This window comes from Electrona antarctica (genome assembly GCF_951216825.1).
Source record: "Electrona antarctica genome assembly, chromosome: 18".
Classification (NCBI taxonomy): domain Eukaryota; kingdom Metazoa; phylum Chordata; class Actinopteri; order Myctophiformes; family Myctophidae; genus Electrona; species Electrona antarctica.
In genome coordinates this window covers 27,306,660-27,329,679 of record NC_136799.1, presented here as the reverse complement: position 1 = coordinate 27,329,679, position 23,020 = coordinate 27,306,660, and the positions used below count along the sequence as shown (strand labels likewise).

The 23,020-nt window shown below is 43.3% G+C and overlaps 1 protein-coding gene across 1 annotated transcript in view; it reads left to right on the top strand.

Annotated features, from left to right (window-relative positions):
- The first annotated feature begins 258 nt into the window (after window positions 1–258).
- Window positions 259–23,020, top strand: part of dph6 (diphthamine biosynthesis 6) — a 75,064-nt gene continuing 52,302 nt past the window's right edge. The window contains exons 1-4 of the mRNA XM_079527265.1: window positions 259–424; window positions 1,706–1,797; window positions 2,631–2,815; window positions 22,925–22,998. Coding sequence (XP_079383391.1) covers window positions 402–424; window positions 1,706–1,797; window positions 2,631–2,815; window positions 22,925–22,998 — 374 coding nt within the window. The 5' untranslated portion in view covers window positions 259–401. The remainder of the gene's footprint in view (window positions 425–1,705; window positions 1,798–2,630; window positions 2,816–22,924; window positions 22,999–23,020) is intronic.

Genomic DNA, 23,020 nt, shown 5'->3' with positions numbered 1-23,020 from the left:
TGAGACTGAGTGAGAGTGTGTGGGTTATTTCCATATCAAACTGTGTGTGTGTGTGTGTGTGTGTGTGTGTGTGTATATGTGTGTGTGCGTGCGTGCATGCGTGCGTCACGGTGCGTGCGTGCGTGCGTGCACGTGTGATCTAAATTCTAAACTAAAGACAATGCAGAGCGAGAGATTTTCTATCAGGCATATTATAGGACATCTTTTCCTTTAAAGAGGTCCCTTTAAACCCGGAAGTGTAGTTTTTCACGTGTTGGTTGTGCGCATAGGTTGTGTGTACACTTCTATCATCTAGTTATGCAAAGATGTGGCTTCCTACTTTATGAGCTGACACCTAACTGTATCAAAATTGCGGACGGGACATAATCTTATCTTCAAATTTTAACCGTAGCGGAACGAAAATGAAAGTTGTCGCGCTAATCAGGTAACTGCGTTCTTGAAGTGATGCGGACTCTTTTGCTGTTTACTGTGCTTCATGCTGCATTTCAGATAGGCATTTATAAATGGACTGGTTTAATAAAGGTATTATTTGCCACTATAAGTACAGTACAAGCAGCGAAATGTTGTTGGGACTAATGCTCCGCCAAAAAAGTGCAGCAAGCAACCCAAACGTAATATGTAGGAAATAAATATATAATTTATATTTTTTAACATAATATGCATTGAGAAACACTATAAATACGATATTGTCTTAGACAGGTGCATTAGCTTATCAATATGCAGCAGTTCCAGAAGTGTGCATAGCCTAACTGTTACTGTGCAGGTAATGTGCAATTGTGCATAAGGGTTAGCTAAGTTAAATTACGAGAACATATAGATTAAATGTTCAATTAACTATCTTTATGTGTACCTCTGGACACAAAAATATGTTTCAGAAAGTGTGAGGTCATTTTGCAATAGGCTATATAAAAAATAATATCTGTCACATGTAATGGAAGAACCTGGAGAGGAGTAGTGTTGTCATTGTTAATGGTCTTTATTGTTTCAATTATTATTTGTCAATGTCAGTATCATTTGTATATATTTTCTTGTACTGTCATGTTGTATGTTGCATAAAAAAAGTAAATAAATATATTGTTGGAAAAAAAAGATTACGTATAAATAATTATTATACTACATTCCAGTGAAAAAAAAAAAAAAGGCAGATCTACAAGCTCACAATGCATGACATGTTGTGATCTTGTGAGCTTTTATATAAAATAGGCTTAAAGTAAAACTGTTTTTAATGCTATATAATTAATTTTGCTGGGGAGTGGGACCACCTGAAACCCACTCATGTGCCAAGAACCCACTATAGAGGTTATGCATGTGAGTGTGACATCATCATCATACCCGAAAGTTATACTTTCTGGCCTTGACAGCCCATACATCCAAACAGAAAAGTCCTATCCAATTGTATTAATGTTAAATGACGTTAAACTCACTTTGCCTGTTTGCCACTCGATTTGCCATTGATTTTATACATGTGCATACCCTCTATTGAGAACCACTGGTTTATTCAAATGGTTCACTGAGAAAGCAGTGTAGTAGAATATACAGTAGTTCCGTCACACATATAATAATGCAGCACGTCCCTAGGATAATGCAAGCGTGCAGTCCATGCATTCTATCCAGCTGTGATACCAGGCCCATATCGGGGCTAAGATCTGCCCTGCATCAAAATGATTCAGAACATGTTTGCCCATTTCTCATAACTGTGTTCCAGCGGGGGCAAAGACAGCTGCTACAACATGATGCAGTGTGTTGCTGCTGGCCACAGGATCGCAGCTCTGGCCAACCTGCACCCTGCTAACACAGGTGAGATGATGATCTACACAGGGTGCTATGATCTACAAGGACCAGCCAGGCTATGTGGGCCAGCCAGCTGCCTTGCTGTCTGCCTGGCCCTCGAGAAGTTCTGCCTAAACAAAGTACTGCACACAACTTGTTTATATCAATCCCTCAGGAGCGGAGGTCCTTCTGGGCTACAAAATGCGTGGAATGCTGAAATGTAGTGGAATTCCAAATGAGACCATAATTATGAAACATGTTTGGTCAAATACTATATAGGTGTATTTTATTAACTATGGTGCATTTACTTAAGTGCTTAATAAACTGCTTGTACTGTACTTACGTATTTCATTTACTGTAATACTTTATACAGTACTTTCTTTTCAAAATCTTTTTATTTAGGTTTGATAACAGAAGCCCAGGGGCAAGTATTACACGGACATAAAATATAAAAATAAAACTCAATCCCCTATCCCACCCTCCCCCCACCCACAATCCCAAGGACAGTTGGAAAACAGTCTGGAGAAAAAATATAATCTATTTTATCTATATAATCTAAATAATAATCTATATACACATATACATTCACACACACATTCATACACCGATGGCAGCGGAAACCATGCAAGGCACCAACTAGCACATCGGGAGCAATTAGGGGTTCAGTGTCTTGCTCAAGGACACTTCGACAGTAACTCTGGGGGAGCCCGGGTTCGAACTGGCAACCTTACGGTTACCATCCAGGCACTCTACCCCTGAGCCACCGCCGCCGCCTTCTTTCTGGCAAGGCACACCAGTGTTGTACTACAGAGAATAATCAAGGCTTTTTTCTCCTAAATGTTGTGTGTTCCCTGTCATAGATGAGTTAGACAGCTACATGTACCAGACAGTGGGTCACCAGGCTATAGAGCTGTATGCTGAAGCCATGGAGCTGCCGTTGTACAGACGTGTCATCCAGGGTACCAGTCTGGAAACCGGCAGGGACTACAGTCAGACAGAGGGAGATGAGGTGGAGGACCTCTTCCAGCTGCTGCACCTGGTCAAGGTGGGCATTTCTCTTTACCCTGTGAGACTGACAAAGTGCACAGTAAACTAAAAGTGTCATTGTTTGGTAACATTTGTACACTCTCAGAGTTGCGAGCATGGTATCCTCTTTGCGTTTGAGTAAGGACACACTGTGATTGGCCAGTGCACTTGTGCAAGGACACGCCGTGATTGGCCAGTAGACACTTTGAGTGGCGGTCGGGGAAAACGTTCTCTTCAGAACATGATTTACTATTCTGTTCATATCGGGTCGCAACTCGAACGGGGCTGAGTTGGCTAAGCGAACTTCGCAACGTTTGACACAGCAACTTGCAGGCTTTAGCGTGCTCGTGGTGTCTCCCGTGGCTCAAGTTCGCTTGAGATGGTGCCCCTCCGTCGTGGTTTAAAACTGTACCTACCTACTAGTAGGCCAAGTAGGGCGAGGGCGTGACTATTTCCTCAAACGCATAGAGGATTCCATGTTCGCCTCAGAGTTACAAATGGATAAATGCAAGGAGTGTACTGTGTAAAGGTCCTGACCCACCAGGGGTGTTATTTTGTGCGATTACTGTTATGTATGTGTGTCATAGGAGTACATCCATACAGAGCATGAATAGTACGCAGTGAGGAAGCAACGCAATTTGTATTCGGAACGAATATGAGTTGTTTTGATGCAAAAATATTCTCTGGAAATATATTGATTTATTGTTAATTTGTCACGTCCCTGTTCTCTTAAGGGTTCTAAGAGTATATTCATGGTCTGCTAAAACCTTTAGTCTGCGATGCTTCCTGGAAATGTTTAAATGCCCCCTAGAATCACTATAGAGGGCCGAAGTCCTAACATCAGTCGCTCATCCCCTAGTTCCAAGGGGTTTGCGGAAGTTTTTCTCTATGGAGAATAACATGGGGTCATCTTAAAATCGTCTCTTAAAGAATTGTGGTCCCAAAATTCACAAACTGTCCCGGCCCCGTTTAGAGTTTGAATGGACAGGTATCAGTCAAAAGGGAGACATCGAAGAGGAAGGACGGGTGGGGGTGGATCAACATGGATGGATGTCACAACAGGTCAGCTCCATATATGAAGATCTAAGGGTTTGAGGTCAGATGTAGAGTTGCTGGCCGGCTCCATATATGCAGATATAGGTGATGATCCAGTCTTCTCCATGTATGGCTATCCAGGGTTTGATGAGGTCAGTGTCGTGATCTTCATATATGGAGATCACGAGGCATGATGTCACAAGGCGTAATGGACTGACAACCATATATGAAGATTTAACGTTGTTTAATGCAATGAGATGGGACTTTTCTGTTTGGATGTTTGGGCTGTCAGAAAGTAATTTTTTGCCACTCAGTAGGCGTATCCCTATCTGACGATGATGTCACGTGCATACCCCCCAAAACAGACAACCCAACTAAAATAATCCACAATGCTACAACCTTTTCATCCTTGCTGCATGTTAGATTTAAAAAGGCCATTTTGTATGTTCCAATTCTTTAGTAGAAAGGCAACAATGTAGGCGGAGAAGTATAGCTCTTTTGATGAAATTAAACTAATTTGAATTAGTTTGTAAAATGACATTGCTGTCTATGAATTTATTTTGTCAGGGGAGAGGTCTTGTACTTTATCTGTAGGGCCATTATGAGGCTTACTGTAGAAATAGGACAGAGAATGTACCTAACCTTTATGGTGTGTGGAAATAAAATCTAACCTAACTAAAACACCATTTAACTACATGTACTTGTCAAGTGGTCAAACGCAGTTTTCGGACTCCTTGCTACTGCTGACATTATGCCTGAAACCTGGCCTGAAATACTTATTGTACAAAGGTGTCCTGTGCTAAGATATTTCAGATCTACAAGCTCACAATGTGTGCTCACAGCTTATAGATGGGCTATTTTTGGCGCACAACTCTGTGGTACGAGGGAGTATAAATTAAGCATGACTGCTTTTTGGTGAGTCAACTGTCCCAGCACTACTAAACTTGTCATCTTGACTGAGGCTCTGTGACACACGTCACAGTGTTAAGATGCTTTACACACCGTTCTCAGTGGATTCAGACTCACTTAGCAGTCCATCAGCACCATCTCAAACCCGCTTGTCGTGTTTCATTTGGCCCTGCTTTGTGCTAACTACACCTAGCAAGTACTGTAAAGTACAACCCATCCGCATGCGAGAGTACAAGGCTGCGTTATTGCTTTTAGTCTGTCTGGTTCAGTTTGCACTATTGAGGACATCTTAGTTTCCCTTTCAAAGGGGGATATAGTATATGTTTAACCCTGCTCTTGAAACGGTATGCAGTAATTGAGTCTACTTTTTTATCAAATCAAAGTTTTATGTATAAAGTTGGGTTCAGATGCCCTTCAACAACTGAGTTGGCCAGAAATGTTCCATTCTTTTTTTCATTTTTCTTTTTACACCTCAGATGACAGAAGATCAGATGCAAAAATTAATCACCAATGAATATTTCATCAAATACCCCCTTTTGCCAGAACGTTGAGGAAATATTCATTTGATGCCAAATTATGTATGAGGCCTCAGCGGTGCAACGTAGTAGCGGGAGACCATCTGACAGGCTTGAGTCACTGGGTTTCATGTGCGTTAATGGCCTCCTGGCAGTGCCTACTGTACCTGACCGCCTGCAACCATGAGGAAGCTATCTGGACACACACTTCAAGAGCACCAGCAGCAGCCCTCCCTGCTGTCAATGCAAACAGATGCCCGGGTGTTGGTTTGATCCAACAGGAACACTTTTCCCCTGTCCACCCTCGCACAAACACTCATGTTAGCTGGCAGCATCACATTTTAAGACCTTGTTATGGGACGGCGGGCAGGAGTTTGTTGTTGAGATGGGCATGGAGGTTGACTTGACATGGTCTAAACAGGAAGTGGGGAGACCATGGGTTCTCCCTGTAGGTCTGTGTTGAGAGACATGTTCATCCAGGGCTGGGGGCTGCTCTGGGGCCCCTGCATGTCCGCACGAACGCATGCGGGGATGCTTGAGTGGCAAGGGCCAGTAAACCTGCCTCAGGGCATCTTGTGTGCTCTCAGCCTCTCTCTTTTTGTCATCCTCTGTATAAATGTGTGTGTGTGTGTGTGTGTGTGTGTGTGTGTGTGTGTGTGTGTGTGTGTGTGTGTGTGTGTGTGTGTGTGTGTGTGTGTGTGTGTGTGTGTGTGTGTGTGTGTGTGTGTGTGTGTGTGTGTGTGTGTGTGTGTGTGTGTGTGTGTGCACGCAACAAACAGAGGCAAAGATTGATTGCTGGTTCCTACATACGCTCACCTCTTTTGGAACAACCTACACCCCCCTCTCTCTTTCTGGCTGGTCAACGCTTGCTCTGATTGCAAATGGCTGCTAATTTCCCATTTCCAGGGCATCTCTGGTCTGACCTCTCCCGTCAGTAGGGCCATAGGGCAGGGCAGAAGGCTCCCACGGGGCCTTCAGGGGCCTGCAGACCTCCAGTCCCGTTTCTGTTTACCCCTCTCATGGTCATCAACAGACCTGGATCATAAACAACTGGCTTCCTCTCTTTTTGAGTGAAGTCGAGTGCAGTTATGCTCAGTAAAGTTCAACTTTATTATCTTTATTAAGTTTCTGGCAACTCTTTTGGAGGTGCATACTCGTCATGTTCTTGTTCATCAGTACTGTTTGTTCTCTCATGAAAGGAGTACAGTACAACTCTCGTAATTGTCTTGATCTTTTAGTTAGTTTGACTATTCTGTTGAAATATCTAAAAACTGTTACCAAATCACAGTTCAACAACTATGTATAGGTGCACGTATTGCACATTTATCTTGAAGACAATGATTCAATTTATTCACATTTAACTCAGGGACTGGTTGAGTGCGGTGAAGGAAAGCAGAGAAGAGAGAGAAAGATAAAACTCTTCTGATAATTAGCTGTTAAGTCACCCTCAATGGAAAAGAACAGTTTTAGCATAAAAAAAGTGTTCTGTTTGGGAAGTGCGATATTTTGAAATATTCTTCCTAGCAGTTTGAATTAATTAGAAGTTACAAGATGATATGGAAAATGACACTTGAACATAGATTAAAGATTTTAATTTTTTTCCCCCCTCAGTGTCAGAGTTGATGAGTTTAAGTGAATATTCTTCTCTCCACCTTCTTTGCAAGTTCAATAACAGGCTCCGATAGCATGAGCCAACAGTGCCATCTATGGGTCATCCCTAGGCACTGGCAAAGCACAGCAGACCATCTTACTTTGGTCTCTCGATCGAAGGAGAAGAAGAAGAATGTTTGGAGCCATTCAGAGGATTCAAAGGAAAGGATCATTTTCTTCTGAACCATTGTCAATAGAAGAAGAAAAAGCCCCAATTATGATAGGGGAAAAAATGAGCTCTCCGTCCTCTAGCTGTGGAAATAATGGCAGAATAACAATGTGGCCCTATCCTTAGCCCCCTGCTCTCATCACTGGCTGTGTATGGCAGTGCCTCCTTTGAAGTTGGTAACCTGATCGACATGCGAGCCATAGCATATCCCATCCCATCCTGCTAGGTGCTGATGATCTTTGAACCCTCTCTTTGAGGGGAAGGAATAACAGTTTTGGTGGGTTTGGTTGGGGGGAGGGGGAGGGGTTAACTCTGAAAATCTAGTTTAAAGGTAAAAGTAAGTGCTATTTTGAGGTCAAAGTAAAAAAGTTTTGTTTTGTTAAATAAAAAGTTAAGTAATGATTGTTAGTGTTATCCCTGGGGTATCCCTGTCTCTCCAGCTCTAGTAAGCAGAAAATACATTTTCAGGTGGGTTGATAATTTAAACCAATCAGGAGAGAGTACTCATTTATCAGCTTCCATTTTATAGTGTTCCAGATTTTGTTATGTTCTTTGTATCATCACTTCCAATTGCACTTGTCCATCCTGTATCCTGAGTTCTCTCTCCTGATTGCATAAAAATGGTATCCCAAAATAAAATAAAAACATTTTATGTTTATGTTGACTGGAGTTGACTGAACAAACTATAGCAATGATTACTATCACAATATAGAGATATTTATCACTTATTTTAACAAGACAATGTCAGTTACCCTACTGTACATTTAAAGGCAATTTCACGGAAGAAATGGATCAATGGTCACTTCATGCTCCTTTTGCTAATCTTGGTTAAAAGGCGAGATAAAAGATGAAATGATTAGCATCATACAATGTTGTTATTATTATACTTATACTTATTGGCCCACATCCAGTGTACTGTATGTACAGTAAAATGCACAGTAATCATTTAATGGCCCCTTATACCGGTCCATTTGGTTAGTGTGGTTTTGTACACACTCACAGTTAAATGAACACTTTGATCCATGTTTACACTTTACAGTGTATCACAGGCAGCGCTTCCATTTCCCCAGATCTGTCCATACAGTGATTGAACCTTTCCTCCTGCTCTGTACATCAGTGACATGTCTGTGTCCTCCGTGTCTCTCTCTCTCTCTCTCTCTCTCTCTCTCTCTCTCTCTCTCTCTCTCTCTCTCTCTCTCTCTCTCTCTCTCTCTCCCCGCAGTGATCCGCTGTGATGTGTGATACAGATCAGCCATGTCAGTCACCCCTGGCTGTAACGCTAGTCCCCCCGCAGGCCCACAAAACCCCTCATATTAGTCATCTCACATCCCTCAAGTCCTTCAACCCCCTTTCTGTGCTCTGTGACCCGACACAGTGGCTCTTTATGCCCCGTGACCCTGCGTGGCACACACACACACACACACACACACACACACACACACACACACACACACACACACACACACACACACACACACACACACACACACACACACACACACGCGCGCGCACACACGCACACACACGTGTATGTTTTTGAAGGTCAGGTCAATGAGGGCCTCTGTTACATGATAACAGGTCTATCTCTCCTCCACACACACCCAGTGTTGGAAGTGTGGTCACCTCCTTCCTCTCCTTCTGTCCTCTCCTTCTTTCCTGCCTCTCTTTCTTTCCTGACCTATTCCCTTTCCTCAGTCACCACTCGATACAGTAAAAATGCTCAGTGTTTATGTATCCTTATGGGTCCATTTCGTTACTCAGATACACTACTAGAGTTACAAACTGATACACAGTGGTGTGAAAAGTACTCAATTGTTGTAAACGTATGTAAAAGTATCAATACTTAAATGTAGAACTACTCCGTTACAAGTAAATGTTCACAATTCAAAATGTACTTGAGTAAAAGTAAAAAAGTATTGGCATCAAAATGTACTTAGTACCAAAAGTAAAAGTATGCTACTCAATATGCAGAATGTCCTATTTAAAGTTTTCAAATGTATACAAATATTTTGAAAATAGCAGATATATACAAGCCAAGATCACAATTGTGAGCTTGTAGATCGGCTATTTTCAAATGGCTGAAATAGTAATCAAAGTAACTACAATTTTCAAATAAATGTAGTGGAGTAAAAATACAATATTTGCCTCTGAGATGTAGTGGAGTAGAAGTAAAAGTATTGGAAATTGGAAATACTCAAGTAAAGTACAAGTACCTCAAAATTGTACTCAAGTACAGTACTTAAGTAAATGTACTTAGTTACTTTCCACCACTGCAAACTGCAAACTGAAAAATTCACACTGAGGACTTTGCTGTGTGTACTGAAGCGCAGAGCTCCCTCTCTCTCTCTCCTTGCTGCTGCCCCGTCCTCTCTTTCTGTCAGCCCATAATCGTGAGTGACTTGCAATGGATCATGTGTTGTTGGATGTCATTTAAATCAGTGGCTTCCAAACTTTTCAGCCCGTGACCCAAAAGGGAAATGAGATGTTTGCCCGGGACCCAAACTAGTGAAAATAGCGTATCTACGAGCTCACAGCGCGTTGCCTTGCGCCGTGTTGTGAGCTTGTAGATCGGCTATTTTCACTACTTATGGAATTTCTTAGATTTTTCTTTTATTCATAAAAAGCATATTTATTCATTTAAAATGTTGCTTTTTTGGGAATGATTTTTGAAAGTGTTTTAAAATAGTAATAATTACAAAACAAAACTTAGAAAACCAACATTAAAAGGACCAATACAAATTGGTCTGTGACCCAACCTTGGAACCAGTGATTTAAATGATAGATGCCGTTCTTATTTAATGGATTGTCTTGGCACAAATACAATATATAATTGACATATTTTAAATCGTAACATTTCCATACCTCACAATTAACCCAGGTATGCATGGAGAGTTGTGTCATGGAATATGCATAACATAATTATGCAGTTTGCAGATCATTGGTTGTAGTCATCGATCAAAGATGGACTTTAGAGCAGTGACCTCACAACCTTTAGCACTGATGAATAAAGACAAAGACATTTAAGCTCATTACAGCGATAAGGAACTAGATGATATCTTTTGCACATGCTCTTTTGTGCAAGCTCTAATTAGCAGCGCTGACATCTCTGTCATATTGAAACCCAGCGTTGAGTGCATTGGAAATGTTATGCTCACATCACATCCTCAGGCTTTTTTGGGTAGTAAAAATGCAAATGCATTGTTATTTTTCTTAAGTTTGTTTTTGTTTTTAGTTTTTTTTATTTGATCGGGTCAGTGGACAACCTTTGTCTCTCTAAAATAAATCAAACTGGTGCTATTTCTTTCTTCCTTGAGTTGTCAGCGAGAAGCACCAGAGATTAGCCATCTCTTTGGTCTTGGTAGATGAAACATTCCCTTCCGCTAGTGTGTGTTAAAGCACCTAGTTTTTAGTGAGATAATCCCTCTCTTAAACGCACGCACGCATGCACGCATGCACGCACGCACGCACGCACGCACGCACGCACGCACGCACGCACGCACGCACGCACGCACGCACGCACGCACGCACGCACGCACGCACGCACGCACGCACGCACGCACGCACGCATGCATGCACTCACACACACACACACACACACCCTCAGCCTCTCCCACTGTTCCATCATTGACATCAGCAGACAGGAGGGGGACCCTCTGAGACTAGATCACCGGTCCGTCCACAAGTCTAAACATTACATTTTTTCTCTCTTCACCTTCGCTTCCTTTTACTTACTCCCCTTCTCCTGCTCACATATTCACCCCCGTTATTGTGTGTGCTTTCGTCGCTATACACTTTTATATGAAACCTTCAGAAGCCCGCACAGTTGCGTTGTTGCAGGTGCCCTGGTGGAGGTGTATCCTGCTGCGAAGGAGAGGAGAGAGATAGAGAGATTGACTGACAGAGAGAATGAGACAGAGGAGGAGGAGGAGGAGGAGGAGGGCAGACAGGCTGAGGAGTCGAGCGAGGAGTACTGTGGTATTGATCAGGGAGCTGAGCTGTTGGGAGACAAGTCGCGGCTCAGGAGGGTGTGAAGGAAATCAAACGCAGCAACCCTGCTCTGATTACCAGCATGGTGCCGCATTAGATGCACATTGGGGCTCAAAAGGAAAATGGATTTCTTTAAAAAGCTGCTTAATACATAAATCATGACCTCTGGGGTCACAGTAAGGGTTTAGGCAATCAGATCAATAACCAAGCTAATGTGAGCTGGTTTGAGTAGCTGGTTTGTAGTGCTTAGAGAGCTCTAAATGGTATATTTATATGTTATTAGTAGTCTTAGAAACAATTCATAATTATAAAATCTCTGCAGACATTTTCTCTTTTTTTCATTTGCATATTTTTCTTCCATTAGTATATGTTTTTTTTACTGTGTTTATTGAAGATTAGGCTAATTTCAGTACTTTTCATATAGATTCTTTCAAACAGCCGTCTCTGTGTGTGTATCTCTGTGTGTCTCCTCTCTTGTGTGATAGCCATTGTTATCTTTTCCTTTGGTCTGAGACGGCGTGTATTTGTGTTGGTCGACACAGTGGCAGTGGGGTTGAGATTGCAGCCTTGTTTTGCACATGAGGAAGGATAGCATTAGTGCTGAGATAATGGCGCTGTGTATTGTTCTCTGGCTGTGTGGAAGTGGCGGGGCAGGATCTATTAGACGCAGGCCCATTTCCCTCCAACTGACGCTAACAGTCCCCACAAACATTAGATAAAGAGCCTAGCCTCAAGCCTTTGTAATTTGTTTGTATTTTTCTGCTTAATGTACTTTGCTCAATCTTGTTTAGTGATGATGGAAGTAGATAGCCTTATCTCGCCTCGCCAAGGGCATGAGCCACTAACACTGCACGGTTGAACATTGTTTCAGTGAAAAATGTGTACGTGTGTTGCTTTTCTGTTTGATGTTGTTGAATGAATTGTAGAAATGGCTAAAAGTTGTTGGCAGCTGATCGCTCGATGAGCTGTTAACTAAAGCAGTCGTTCTTAAACCTTTACTAGTGTTCAACTGAGTACCCACTACATCAGCACAAGACATCGTTCCACCTGATACTGACACATTTTTGGCTTACGCCGGTAACTTTCTGAGTACCCCTGAATACCACAACATACTCCTAGGGGTAGTATCCCCATTTGGAGAAACACTGAACTAATCCTTTTAATGCAACATTCACTTTCATGGAGTGTATGAAGTGTGTATATATACTAAAGGTGTTTTGATTGCTACATTTTATTGGAAATTAAAGGAATCTGACAGTGGCACTGGTCCAACAACTGTAATTAAAATATTTGATGATTAGCTATCTCTTAGTTTTTCTTTTCTTCCCCGCTTTGTGTATTTTGTGTACCTCATTCGAAATGCCTTCAGGTAGCTACAGTACAGTATTTCATTTCATAATAGCCTTACATATTTTAATCATAAAAGAGTTGTTACATCTTCTTGTTACCTTGTGTTGAAAACACTTAAATTCAATTGCTATTCATTTCAACCTGTATGGCCACACTTAACATTCATTCTGTCAGATTTGGCATCTATCCTAGGTTTTTCTTTTCGTACTCTTCCTTTGCAGTGGGAGTAGAGAATTGTGAATGATAATTCCATAAACAAGCTACAGAGAGAGAGAGAGAGCTGGATTCACAGTGAATACTCCAAAATCAACAGTCACATCACGCAGATACAAAAACAGACTCTTAACCTCCTTGGCCCTTTTAAAGCCCAGAATGTACCCCGCTGTGAAAAAGCCAGTCAAACGCAGAAGTCTTTTCTGTCTATATCAGAGCAGACGGCTGAGGGACCGCTTCAGTCAACTCCTTCTTCCCCTCCATAGACTTAAAAATTAACTGGGCTTTTATGTTTTGTTTTGTAGACCATTCCCTTCGAGAAATATTTGTGGCAGGCCCCACCGCCTCCCGCAGCTTAAGTCATAACCAGCCATAGAAAAACACTGTCTGGAGTCTGGAGAGTGTGTAAAACCAGCCTCGCCACTATATTTTTGCTCGGCCCCTCTCTGGGGAGGCCAAGGGGTGTTCGGGGGAGGGGGCATCCACAATGTCTGTTGTACATAGAGTCGAGGACATGAGAGCTGAGATGCTGAGAGCTTGGAACCTGACCTCATCAGGAAAACATTTTCATTTTAGACTGTGTGCGCGCGTGCGTGCGTGCGCGCGTGCGTGCGTGCGTGCGTGCGTGCGTGCGTGCGCGCGCGCACAAGTATGTACTGCGTGTGCTGGACACGTGTGTGCCTGCAATGATCCCTTTGGTTTAGGTAGATCTTGTGGAACACAGAACTCTGGGCTATAGTATGGCTCACTGTGCTATGTGATCCCCCATCTCTCTTTGATTCCATTCCACTCTCTATAGTATGGCACAGTTTTGATTCCATTCCACTCTCTTTCTGGAAGCAGCTTCCTGTCTCAGACCACAGACACCTCTACTTCGGCCAAGCGAGAATGCTTCTATGACACTGCGGGACTTTGGGTTTTGTATTTCGTGCCCTGCAGAAAAGGGCTTTTCGTATGTTTGTTTATTATTACAAGACCTTGCCCTTTCTTACAGTGAGAGATGAGGCCCAGCCTTTGGTTGCAAGGGTTTGCATCATTTCCTGCCATCCCAAAGCCCTCCTTCCTGTGGTGAAAGGAGACTCCTACTGTGGGTGATGATCAGGTTCATGGTGAAAGGAGACTCCTACTGTGGGTGATGATCAGGTTCATGTAGGGGGAAAAAAAACATTTTCAAAAGAATGTTTGTGAAATTAGAATTTTGGTTGAATTGCCGGTATTCATGCACACGCTTTGATTGACCTCCCTGTTTCTTTGCGCTGCTTCCCAAGCATTTAGTTTTCCATGCGCGTTGATATGGAAAGCCTCCTTGTCCTTGGCCTGCTGAAACCAGGGCTTTGTGCTTGCCTTGGCCGGGGCCCTCTCCCTGCCTGCCTGATGTCTGGGCCTGTGTTTACGTAACCATACATATGCACACACACACACGGTCGCATGTATGCACGCACGCACGCACGCACGCACGCACGCACGCACGCACGCACGCACGCACGCACGCACGCACGCACGCACGCACGCACGCACGCACGCACGCACGCACACACACACACACACACATATAGTGTACATGTATATACTGTATATATATATAGTGTGTTAGAGGAAACTACTATTTAACCCTGATGAATTTTTACGTTTTCCAGCTGTGCAGCATAACCTACTTATGCATGGGGCCTATGGCTGAAAACAGCCATGTCATTGTAAATGAATCACTGTCCATAACTTAAGAGTTCGCCTGTGTGCATTCGTGCATACGTAGTGTGTATACGTATTGTGCAATGTGTGTGTGTGTGTGTGTGTGTGTGTGTGTACTGTACATGCATGCATATTCACATGCTGGTGGGGTTGTCCGCGTGTTCATGCGTGAATTATGTTTGTGTGTGCACGTGTACATGTGTGTACATATGTAGGTGTTTAACCTCCGGCTAGGAGACTGAACAAAAACAAAATGAAAGAGCCTCATACTGTATGTGGTGAAACTTCTCAAGCTGCAACTTTTATTGTCCCATCTACCTGGAATGGGGCCTGGTCTGGATCAGTCCAGTTCAGCTCATCTCTTGTCACGTCTCTGTGGGTTGATAGCCATCACTCAGGCACTCACTCAATCATCGTGTTGACGAGACGAATGCCATTCTGAGCTAGTCATGCCTGCACTGTGGATGCAGGCGTAGGACTTTGCCCCATTCTCTTTCCTTCCTTCTCCTCCTACGTACTTAGCTCGAGACTGGTCAGGGTCTTTTTTAGGTTTATTAACAGGCAGGTTTTAAGAACAGTTTGTTATTCTTTATCCCCCCGGATCTGTACAGTTGAGGAGTGACACATGATGACTCATCTCTCAAGCCCATCCAACGAGCACAAAGGCAGAGCCTGTCTTTCAACAGCTGCTTCAAACAGACAGCCATACCAATTTACCAAAGGGAATGTCTGTGAAAGCCTGTAAGAACAGGGTTTTGGTTGATGTTTGTTTTACAAAAGACGTTCACTAAAGCCCGGCATGCCCATTTGTTGTTTTATTATGATGGATCTGACATCGTACACGCCGTATTGAACTTCACCCATCTGTAATTTTACAAGCTAGGCATTGGATATAATATTTACACCTACCTTTCCTTTTAAGTGGTTACCAAAAATTGTCTAGAACTTCCACATACTTCCTATCCCTGGCCTGTTCTCAACCAGTGGGACAGTGAGAGTCACCTTGGAATACCTTGGAATGTCTGTACTGGGACAGCATGATAAATTGTGGAGGGGGGGCTGATTAAAAACAAATACCCACTGTAAGCTTCTTGTCAGTTTAGGACGTGTGAGTTATCAGGGCGGCCCAACACGCCCCGGGACTGTTTCCACATTACATTAAACACAATTGCTTGACCCTGCCGAGCCTCAGCCCTTGCTTCTACCATATCAACTCGCAGTGCTACATCAAGGGACAACTACACCCCACTCCGTCCCGCCCTCCCTCCCACTCCAATCCTGTCAGTGTTCCCTCCGTGTAGGGGACCAGGGGAGAACAATCCCATTAGATTACAAACAGGCCCTGAGCTGATCTAATGGGGAAGACATTAAAACCCATGTCGTGTCCAGTCACTCACTTCGTGGATAACTGGATACTGGAGGAAGAGAGCGGGATGAGAGGGCAGATGAGATGGAGAGCAGAGGGGGAGTGGCTGAGAGAAGGGGAGGGGGGTGATGAACGTATGAGGGGACGGGTGTAAGGAGCGGCGTTCAGATGACAGCGAGGACATGGTGATGGAGAGCAAGAGTGTGATGCTGCCCCCTGTGCCCTTGAGCAAACTGTCATTCAAAGCACTTTAATTAATTTCTCAGCCCTCCCTGCCTTTCTACTGGCCTGCCCAGTCATGATGTGTGCGGTGTGTGTGTGTGTGTGTGTGGGGGGGGGGGGGGCTTGATATCATTGAAAGCATGTAAACAACTTTTGACTGGAACGGGATGTTTTTGCCATACAGTATGTATGTTGTTGTTGACTGATACTGCATCTGTTATAGATGCCTTATAGTATTTGTTCTGTTTCATCAGAATAAAAGTAGTTTTGTCAAAGATTCCCCTCAAATGCTCTGCTGTATAATAATCTATACTAGCCGATGCAGATTTGTGACTCGTCAGAATAGACTGAAATGGGCATGGCCATTTTGGAACCCCACCATTTTGCAAAGCGGAGCTTTGTATTGTTAGAGTGTATAATTAAGATCTCGTTGTGACAGCCATTGAGAGAGAGGGAGAGAGAGAGAGCTAATGAGGGTTCTGATGTATTCAATGTGAATAAGAATATGAATATTGGATTTTTAATATTTTATGGCCCCCTAATTGCCCTGGTTGCCGTTAATGATTTTGTCTGCAGAATATTACCCCAGATTGAATGCAAGGCGTGACACATGAATACCTTTATGTTCAGAGTTGATAAAATAGCTGCATTTTCAAGCAAGAACAACCCCGTGGTTTATGATTGCCGCATGTATATATCTCCAGGGCAGATATACATATCTTGACTGAAGGCGCGTCTGTGACTGTGAATACATTTGAACTACACTTGGACTCCCTCTACTACGACGTATGTATATATAATTACAGAGTATATCACACAAGCTACCTTGGAATGGAGTTTAATGGCCGTATCGTTTCTTTGTGGAGCATGTCTGCTGGCCTTAATCTTCCCCGCCGCTGACATCTTAATAACTCAGCCCTCTCCATCTATTTCCACAGGAGACGTCCGGGTGGGGGGGAAGGATTACTTTAATGAATTTGACAATTAGTAACAGAAGTTAATGACTGCATGGGGCTAAGTACCCTGATGGACATGGCTGGGGGAGGGGGAGGGGGGGTAAAGGCTTCCATTGCTCTGGGCCATAGATTCTCATTAATAGCTTTCCTGCCTGATGGAGAGGAGAAGAGACGAAAGTGAAAGCCAGACAAGGCCTTTGTTTAGTCTGCGTCGGACTGGACTCCTGGGGGGCGTCTTACTATTTCAGCACCCCAGGCCAGTACCACTCTGGGCACTGGTGAACCAGGGCCGCCCGCGGGTGCTAAAACCGACGGATGCTACGTCAAGTGGTACTAGGTTCTTTAAACGTTAAAACGGCGGGAAGCGCTTGTCGGTCTGTAGTCGTGAAGGAAGAGAGGTGGATTGTGGGTCGCAGCATTCCTGGTGACCTCTATGGTGATTTATGTTATCGTTAAGATAGCTTTTTACCCAGGTCTACCTTCTAATGTATTCAAAACACTACTTGGCCAGATCGATCCCATAAAGATTTTATTGGTTTACTATAGGTTTATGTGCAGGTCCATAGGTTTGTCAGGTATTATCCAAATATAAAACGTTTGTATAAATATTTCAAATAGCATAAAATCCAAGTTTGTATTTTTACAATATCCTGAATACACATGAAACATGCCTGCAATATCTATCGCTTGCAGATTTACAGTATGCACTATGCATTTGTGACCCCTCTTTCACAATTACCCCCCTGCCTTTCCCACAGCAGATGAGAAAGTATGTCTACAATCTGTGAAATCCCAGTCTCGCAGTTTGTCCAGAACGGCATTAAAGCTGCCTTCTCATTCCTGCCTGTCTCCCGGTGATAGTCTTAATGGAGACAAAAACAAAACCGCATCCAAAAATAACTCTTCCAAAGCTTTCCAAAGTGAATACGTTTGTGTTTGCCAAAGGGTCTAGGAGCAGGAGTCTCCATTCAAAACGCGCACGCGTGTGCATGTGTGAGTGAGTGTGAGAAAGTTGTCTCCCGTCATCGTAAGTGGAGGATAGGTCTGAGTATTTTTGTCTGTGTGATAATTATGTCTGTGGGTGAGTGGAGTGGAGAGGCTCTGTGAATAATAGAAGCCAGTTTATTGTTTGTGGCACAGTCAAAGCCTCAAGGCCCTCCCAGGTCCAAGGATAAAGTCTGTCTCCTGAGATGGAGAGAGGGAATGACAGAGAGACTACAGTGAACATGAAATCTGGCCCTGCCAAGTTTGTTGTCAGGGGACCCAGAAGACCAGTCTACCACTTTCTCTCTCTCTTGTTCTCTCTGACAGTCTCTCTAAACGAAAACGATCTCCATCCAAATGTGCGTTTTACCACTGTTTCAGAAATAATCTCCATCCGTCATGTGCCAGAATAATCATGCATATTCACATGACCATTTGCTTACCATTACACTTGTCAACTTGTCAACGCACTTGTCACAACTTGATGGGATAGTCCAATGCATTTAGCGGTACAGCTGGGTGATATGGACACAATAAAACATTGTGCTATTTTTTTTGGTACCAAATATTGATGATAATATAATCTGTTTGTGAAATAATATACATTTGACTTTACATTTTCCAAGTTCATAATGTATACACGTTATGGGCTTGTAGATTGCTATTATTTAGTATAAAATAATGCCACTGTTATTGAATATTAGGGCAAATTAAAGTAACTTTCAGTAATAGCCAAGGGTTTAAGCCCCCAAATGTTTTTCATTTCACATGTCTATCTTCACACACAAGAGGCTGATAGACACATACTCATACCTGGTAAGACTGACACAACCAGAAAGCGAATGGTGGCATCTGTTCGTACAGAAGTTAGGGGTTCAGAAACACCAAAGAAGTATCAATGTTAGGTGTGTCTACATCCACACTTAGATGTTGATTCTTCTGTCTCCCTTTCTGTCTCTTGTCATTCCTTCTCTTTCTCTGTGTCTTCCTCAATGTCTCTCTCCTAATTTGCCTCTTTGGGAACTGACAGTCATATTAAGGGTAAAAGGCTCCTCCTTGCATTAGAATAGAGTGGTGGCCCTCAGGCTTACCTAGAGGAACATGACAATGCCTGCAGCCCTCTTAGCTCTGTGCTGCGCTGAAATGTTATCATTCAAGCTTAATTACTGTCACCGGGCATCGGAATTGACTGCAATGTATATTCCAATTTGGGGACACACTGATGGGATATGAAGACTGGAGTAGTGCTGAATCGTCGCTTCCAAAGCGTCCCCATGGTATTTAACTTTAGGTCAGAGTTTTAAATTGTACATCTGTGTATGAACTATTTTTGTATCTGTATTTACCTCAGTGTATTTAGTGATGCCTTTTTCATTCCATGTCCCCTGCCTAGGGGAAGCTGTCTGTCTGTCTGTCTGTCTGTCTGTCTGTCTGTCTGTCTGTCTGTCTGTCTGTCTGTCTGTCTGTCTGTCTGTCTGTCTGTCTGTCTGTCTGTCTGTCTGTCTGTCTCTCTCACACGCACACGCACACTCACACACACAAACAGACTATGCTATATTTCCTTTATCTGATTAGCTGACACGTCTGTGCAGAGTTCTGTGCATGTGTGTAGTGTACGTGTGTTTGTGTATGTGTGTGTGTGTGTGTGTGTGTGTGTGTGTGTGTGTGAGTCTGTGCGTGCGCGCGTGTGATTGTATGTGTGTCTGAGCGCGTGATTGTGAGGCACTGCGTGTCACAGCACCGTGTCAGGCCTCAGGCAGGGCATGGGTTTCATTTAGGAAAGTATCAAAGGTTTACACGCTGTTCGCTTTAATCAGCATGTTTATCAGGCAGAGAAAAATTGCAGGAAGGGACCACAGGGAGAAGGGGGTGTGTGTGGGGGGTTATCTTAAGGACCAGTAGCCTGGGAAATTGATAATGGCTACAAGGTAATTTACTGGAGACTTGTGCATCCCTCCATCGTGTGTACTGGCCTCTCATTCTAATTAAAAGTCTTTGTAATGTTCTAATGAAGCTGCAGGTGTGTGTGTGTGCACGTATGCAAAGAAGTGTGCACACACACACACACACACACACACACACACACACACACACACACACACACACACACACACACAGAGACACAGACACACTGTGTTTATGATTTGTCACTACATCAAACCCATAATGTGGAGAAAAAAAAACATTGAACACTTCTCAGGTCTGTCAGTATTTGCTCGTCTATCTGTTTCTTGAATACCAAATATATGACAGGAAATGCAATTAGATCAGCCCTCAGCAGTATTAGAGATACCACTCCCCCAACACGTGTGTGTGTGTGTGTGTGTGTGTGCGTGTGTGTGTGTGTGTGTGTGTGTGTGTGTGTGTGCGTGTGCGTGTGCGTGCGCGTGCGTGCGTGCATATGGTACGACGTGTGGGAGGGAAGCTGTGGGAAGACAAACTACAGATAAAGACCAGAAACCACAGCTTAAAGTAGTGGTCGTTTTGTTGCCTCCAGTCACCCCTGACGCACGCACGCACGCACGCACGCACGCACGCACGCACGCACGCACGCACGCGCGCACGCACGCACGCACGCACGCACGCACGCGCGCGCGCGTGCACACGCACACGCACATGCACACACACACACTTTAAGCCTCCAGAGGATGTGGGCTGCACCAAACAGGCCTTGATATGGCCAGAGTAAACATCCCCACCGCCTGCTGCTCTGATAGAAGCACAAGACACATTATACAGTCTGTTTTAGACTATAATACAACACAGTAACATCCTCAGTGTTACTTCAACTCTGACAGTGTACAAATGGACCCGTAAGGGTACATGTTTGTTACATTTGTACACTGTCAGATTTACAAATGATACATTAACACTGGGGACTTAGCAGAGCACGCAAGTACTGCTACTAACTAATGTCTATTACAACTGCTGTTCTAATTCCTTTAGACCCGTTATTGACCTTATACCAACCTTGAAACGTATCTTAGTTACGTCACCATCAAGAGCCAATAAGGGACCACCATTCTTACCCCGACAGACATACACACCCAGCCGATCACCAAACGTACCTTACTTACATCATCAGCCAATCCCTGATTGGCCGACGGACACCACCGACATACGCAGCCGATTACAGTACTTGCGCTCTGCTTGCGCAAGTGACAAGCAAAAATGAGATTACCCATTAAGGTATTCAAACTTTCCATCAAGTTTCATCACGTACGGGGTGCTGTTTTTTTTTACGTCATTAAAAGTCAATAGTCTTGGCTGCCATATGACGTTAAACAGGTCCCCTCTCGCGACTTTGTGTCACAGCCAAGTCTAGGGACTTTTAATGTTTGGACTTTTAAATTAGTGACATTATCATGTGGCAGCCACAGTGGGCACCCCTCACTTCACACAAGTGTGATTTTTTTTCTTTGAGAGGCGCATTGCTTTCTAAAATTACGTCATAGGCCAGCCAAGTCTATGGACGTTTAATGTTTGTTGAGGGCCTAATTATAAATTTCACGTCCCAGCCAAAGTCTATAGACTTTATCACATTCTGTGCTTTCCTGGAGATATCTCGTGGAAAGTTATTAATTCCATCTGAACCATTCACAAGATACACAAGATTTGAATACAAATTATTTCAAAATATTATTTTACCTTTTTAGCCTCTGTTAGCTTCCGCGGCTAGCATAAATTGATGTACAATGACAAGAGCGCCCCTCATTTCACACGGGTGTGATTTTTATAAATCATATAACATTAATGACCGGAAGATCGCCCTCTAGTGTAATCACTGAAAACACCAAATGAGTCTATAGATGTCAATGACAGTCAATAAACACCCATGTTGGATTTATGAAATGTTTCAGCAGCCTTGATGTGTGTATATATTAGGGTATTGCCATTAACCAAAAAGTCGACTTGTTAACAAGTTCTCAACAAGTCGTTGAACACCAGGTATGCTCCAAAGGGTTGTTTGTTTGTAATGGTGAAATACATAATGTGCTGTAAGCAAAATTATCACTGTCACTATATACATTATGAGACATGAATGCAGTGTGTTTTATTGTATAAAACCACTCACAAGATGTATTTATATTGGCCACATATCACGTCGTCATTTAGGGCCCTAAACAAACATTAAAAGTCCATAGACTTAGCTGCCATTCGATGTCTGTCAAATGTGCTCAACAAACATTAAAAGACCATAGACGCCATGTGACGTAATTTCAAAAGCCAGGCATTGGAGGGGCTAGCGCCCCTCAAAGAAAACAGGACCCCACACCACATGTGTCAATCAAACAAACAAACAAGGACAGACATATTTGTCCATTATATCGTTATAAAAGGGACACAGACAGACAGGGTACAACAAGTCTCTGACAATGGGTACAACGGGCAACTTGCATCATTCCCGAGTAGGCCTGTGCCCGCCTAATTCAGACCTGGAACGTATCCGTGTCGTCTTAGCTTTAGACCACTTTAACCATTATTTGAATCTTTAGCTGTTGAAAAATAGCAGATCTACATGCTTGTAGCGTGGCACAGTGCTATTTTTGAAAAACCTTTAAAACGTGGCCAAATCTTTGAATTTATATTCTTTCACAGCGAATGTTTTTAACTTGTACCTTTATTTCTGGGGGGTTCCCTGGAACAACATATTTTCAGTTTTGGGGTCGGTGGCAAAATGCATACATTTTGGGGGCCTTGACATGAAATAGTTTGCTCACCACTGAACTGTTTTAGAAGACATTTGTAGAATCAATCTCAGGTCGATTCTACAACGGGTACAGTGAGTAGTACTCGGGTACAACAGGTAATGCATAACCTGATGGGGCATGCATTTGACCCCCATTGAACAATCAAAAAAATATCACCATGATGACAACACATCCTGATGACACTACCTTCACACGTGTGTGTGTGTGTGTGTGCGTGCGTGCGTTCGTAGAATAATGGGATTTAGGTTCAAAATCGTCAAATGTTTGTGTGTGTGTGTGTGTGTGTGTGTGTGTGTGTGTGTGTGTGTGTGTGTGTGTGGTAATGTCTCCCACTTATCTCCTTACTGTACGTCTCATCTTCCACCCTGCAGGAGAAGGAGGCTGTCGAGGCTGTGTCTGTAGGAGCCATTCTCTCTGATTACCAAAGGGTTCGCGTGGAAAATGTGTAAGGCAAAACACACACACAC